Genomic DNA, 4,910 nt, shown 5'->3' on the forward strand with positions numbered 1-4,910 from the left:
TTTGGAAAGAGAGTAGCAACTTATTATTCTAGCAGTTTATCAAATGCAAAACTTTATGTGGTGACTGTTGAGTGCAATAGGTTTTGGAGCCCCCTTTCCCCAATTTTGTTTTCTTCAGTCACAAACCTTCTTTGAATATTAGAATATTTGATTTGTTGGTAACACATGGTAGGGATGACTGTTCAGGAAAAAAAAAAAAAAACTGCCTCTGTTTTATTTTGAGGTTGATGACTTCTTTTTTTTAAACTCTTTTTTTAATTTTTCTTTTTTTTAAGATTTTATTTATTTATTTGAGAGAGAGAGATTGAGAGAACGAGTGGGAGGAGGGGCAGAGGGAGAAGCAGTCTGCCCACCGAGCAGGGAGCCCGACACGGGACTTGGTCCCAGGACCCTGGGATCACGACCTGAACTGAAGGCAGATGCTTCAATGACCGAGCCACCCAGGCGCTCAAGGTTGATGACTTCTTAAGACTGTGCCTATTTCTCATGGGCGCCTGGGTGGCTCAGTTGGTTAAGCAACTGCCTTCGGCTCAGGTCATGATCCCGGAGTCCTGGGATCGAGTCCCACATCGGGCTCCCGGCTCAGCGGGGAGCCTGCTTCTCCCTCTGACCCTCTCCCCTCTCATGCTGTTTCTCTGTCTCTCTCTCTTTCTCTCAAATAAATAAATAAAATCTTTAAAAAAAAAAAAAAAAAAAAAGACTGTGCCTATTTCTCAGAAACTGGCCCAAAGTGTTGCTTTTTTCCTTAGGGCTGAGTTTCTTGGGGGCTCTGTTTCTAACTAAGCCGTGAAAATGCCACCGACAGATTTAATGGGCTAGTCTAACCTCTTTTTTTTTTTCCACTCTTGCCAGTTTCTTCCATCTGTACCCAGTTGTCTTCAGCATGGAGGAACAGAACCACTCTCCTGGAAAGGAGCTGCAGCATAGGACACGAGCGGAGTCTCCGGGAAAGAAGAGCTGGCACTCCCAGGCCTATGCCCTTGGGGCCGTTTCCAACTTTATGTCTACTTTTCTGACTTTCCCTATCTATAAGGTTGTGTTCCGGCAACAGATCCATGCCGTGGCGGTGTCAGAGGCTGTGCGACAGCTTTGGCATGAAGGCCCTCAATACTTCTACCGGGGAATATACCCGCCTCTTCTCTCCAAGACATTGCAAGGGACTCTGTTGTTTGGGACTTATGATAGCCTGCTGTGTTCTCTCTCTCCTGTTGGGCCACACTCCCTGAGACACCGCTGGGCTGCAGGGCTCATGTCTGGTGTGGTGGAGGCTGTGGCACTGAGCCCCTTTGAAAGGGTGCAAAATGTGCTCCAGGATGGTCGCAAGCAAGCCCGCTTCCCCAGCACCGTCAGCATTCTCAAGGAATTCAACTCTTACGGGCTTTGGGGGCGACTGTCACTGGGCTACTATCGTGGTTTCTGGCCTGTCCTTCTCAGGAACAGCCTGGGGAGTGCTCTGTATTTTTCCTTCAAGGACCCCATCCAGGATGGTTTGGCAGAGCAAGGTCTGCCCCATTGGGTTCCTGCCTTAGTGTCTGGGAGTGTCAATGGAACGATCACCTGCCTAGTTCTGTATCCTCTGATTGTGCTGGTGGCCAATATGCAGTCCCATGTTGGCTGGCAGAGCATGCCAAGCCTGTGGGCCTCTGCTCAGGACGTGTGGGACACTCGGGGCCGAAAGGTGTTCCTGATCTACCGGGGAGGCTCCCTTGTCATCCTAAGGTCCAGCGTGACATGGGGCCTCACTACAGCTATCCATGACTTCCTGCAGAGGAGGTCTCATTCCAGGAAAGAGCTGAAAGACTGACTAGCTGCAGGAAGTGTGGCTATGGCAACTTTGTTATCCTAAGCCTTCCCAGGTCAGTCTAAATAGCTTACTTCTTTGGCTTGGTTACCTGATACAACCATTCTTTAGTGTCTTTGAACTGCCAACGCATGGGAGAAGTTCCCAGCTACTAGCCTGTTGGGCACAGACAAAGCCCAACAGAGTTCCTTGGTCAGAAAGAGGAAGCCACTCTGGTCTGTCCGCAGTTTCAACAGCCGCGGACCAAGGAGGCCCTTAAAAAACTTGTAACCCTGATGAAATGTCATTCCTTTAAGGAGTTCCTTGACAGTAAGAGGAACTGTTGAAAGATGACCTTAGTTAGCCACTGTGAGTTCTGGGATCCCTCCAGTTGTCCTTTGGACCAAACTTAGTGGAGGACCAGGGACTCCAGTGTCAAAGAACTAAGCTTGACGCTTAGGATGTGGATTCCATAGAACTTCTCAGATGGCTACATTTCCATGATATTGTTCACTATTCCTACCACCACCACTCTCACTTCTCAGGGCTGTGGGCTCTAGTTTCAGTCAGGCTGGCAGCTGGGGCTGAAAACCCTAAATTATACTTGCCTCAACTGATCAGATGTCACAGGAACTGATGGGACTGGATATAGGAGTGGGAAGAAGTGTTGCCACTGGTTGGGTGGAAAGAATAGACTTTGAGGGAAGAGATTTAGTTGCATGAGAAAAATTTACTCTAGATGGCTTGGTGTTATCTGCCAGGATATTTCTGATAGCAAGGCAATAACATTGCCTAGAAACCACTTGAGTTTCCCTAGGAAATCTGGAAGCGAAATGACCATATCTCTTCACAAATAATTGCATATTTTATTGCTGTGGATAAATATAGTGACTGTGACAAAAAGATCAGAAATCTTAGCCTGTCCTTCAGAGCCATTCGACATATGGCCCCCGTATAACTTACAGCATTTTATCACACCACTGCCACTTACATAGATCCCATACAACCAGCTAAACTGGACTATTGTTCTCTCCCCAAACATGCCATGAACTTTCCCATGGCCTTGCTTTGGCCCACACTATTTCTCCACTTGGAGTGCCCCTTCCTCACATGCCAGTCTGCCAAAATCCTTCCAGTTCCTCAAAGCCTAGCTCAGATGCCACCTTCTCTATGGAGACTCTTTTGATAACCCACAACTGAATGTGACGTTAGTCTCTTATGACGCCCCTTTCCAAGAACACTGCATACATGGCACTGATTCCATTATGTCACTGAGTTCCTGTGACCCTGTGTTCTTGTTGGTGTTCTTCAATACCTCCTACTAGACTGTAAAACTCCTTGAAAGCAGGGATTCTTGTATGCATTTTAAAATCTCCCATTGTGCCTAGGTGCTCAACAATGTTGGCTAAATTATTGAATTGATTATCAAGCTGTGATATGATCTTTATCCTCAGGGTGCTGTCCCTTGTACATGAAAATAATGTTATTGACTCGCTGTCAGCAAGACATGCCTTTGGGATGTGGTTTTGTTTTCTTTTATTAGTGGATTTAGTTTTATGCTAATGATAATGATGCTGCTGGTAATTAATAATAATAATAAATGACTTTCAACTGGAACATTCGATGACTTTGTGTTATTGATGGCATGTTTGCTATGAGCAACACCATAGGAAGTAAAATTTCACAAACAGAAACATTGCATAACTGTCCCAATTCATTTCAACTCTGGAGCTTTGAAGATTTCCAAGATGACATATGTTGCAGTTGTTGTAGATGATAATGATAATGACCTCCACTTGCACCTCTTTACCTAACTGAATTTGTCACTTAAAATGACCTAATTGTAGACCCTAGCTGGGAGAATTCCTCACTTTAATTTCCTCACAGAAATTAAAGACACAGCAGTAGGCAATGTGAGATCAGAATGCATTTGCCAGCAAGGTCAATAGACAATGGCTGGTCCAGAAGAGCTGCAGACGATTTCCCATGTCTGATCGTTGTGGAGACTTGGACGGGGTAGGATGGTACTCTGGATTCAAGGACAGGGAATACAGGGCCTGCACAAGGAAAGGTAAAATAGAACAGTAGCTAGTTCTGTTTCAAGGCTAACTCTTTCAAGGAAGAAAATATTTACAAAAATTCATAGCTTATAGCTGTGGGTTTTTAAAAAAATATTTATTTATTTGAGAGAGAGAGTACGTAAGCATGAGTAGGGGAGGGGCCGAGGGAGAGAGAGAAGCAGACTCCCCGCTGAGCAGGGAGCCCATGTGGATCTCAATTCCAGGACCCTGAGATCATGACCTGAGCCAAAGGCAGACGCTTAACCGCTGAGCTACCCAGGTGCCCCTATAGCTGTGTTTTTTAAGCCAAAAAGGAGATAAACTACCATACTCCCCCACCTTTTAATCCAAGAGATGCATTCATTTATTTCCAAGTATGCTATGGATTTCCACTTATGTCGCTGTGTCAGTCCATGTCCCTTTCTCCATTTTAACTTCTTATTTAGAAATAATTTCAAATTTATAGAAAAGTTGCCAGCATAAGTCAAGTACAAAGAACACCTATATACCCTTTACCCAAATTCACCTACTGTTAACATTTTAGCCCATTTGCTTTATTGAGCACTCATTCCCTAGCTACACACACACTATTTTTTCCATGAACTACCCAAGAATTGCAATCTTAATATTTCTAGAGTCAATATTTGTAGATTCAAATTACTTTTCAAAGACTGTGTTTTATCTCTATGACAATGGCACAGTTACTATATAGATGTTCCCCAAGTTAACCGTGACTCAACTTAGGATTTTTTGACTTTACGATGGTGTGAAAGCAATAGGTATTCAGTAGAAACTGCACTTTGAGTTTTGAATGTTGGTCTGCCGGGGCTAGTGATATGTGGTAGATAGTCTCCCGACCCGGGCAGCAGCAAAGAGCCGAGGCTCCCAGTCAGCCCCACGATCAAGAGGGTAAACAATCAATACACTGATAACTATACCCACACAACCATTCCGTTTTTCACTTTCTGTACAGTATTTAACAAATTACATGAGGTATTCAATATTTTGTTATAAAATAGGCTTTGTGTTAGATGATTTTTGCCCGGCTGTAAGCTAATGTAAGTATGCAC

The 4,910-nt window shown here is 44.5% G+C and overlaps 1 protein-coding gene across 1 annotated transcript; it reads left to right on the forward strand.

Annotated features, from left to right (window-relative positions):
* The first annotated feature begins 882 nt into the window (after positions 1-882).
* SLC25A53 (solute carrier family 25 member 53) lies at positions 883-3,379 on the forward strand. Its single transcript, XM_032397771.1, has one exon. The coding sequence runs from the start codon at positions 884-886 to the stop codon at positions 1,802-1,804; it is 921 nt and encodes a 306-aa protein (XP_032253662.1). The 5' UTR covers position 883; the 3' UTR covers positions 1,805-3,379.
* The last annotated feature ends 1,531 nt before the right edge of the window (positions 3,380-4,910 follow it).

Source organism: Phoca vitulina, unplaced genomic scaffold (genome assembly GCF_004348235.1).
Source record: "Phoca vitulina isolate PV1807 unplaced genomic scaffold, GSC_HSeal_1.0 scaffold103, whole genome shotgun sequence".
Taxonomy (NCBI): Eukaryota; Metazoa; Chordata; class Mammalia; order Carnivora; family Phocidae; genus Phoca; species Phoca vitulina.

Bases quoted from the DNA above. Each gene is read 5' to 3' on its own strand.
- SLC25A53 (XM_032397771.1), top strand. From the start codon at position 884: ATGGAGGAACAGAACCACTCTCCTGGAAAGGAGCTGCAGCATAGGACA.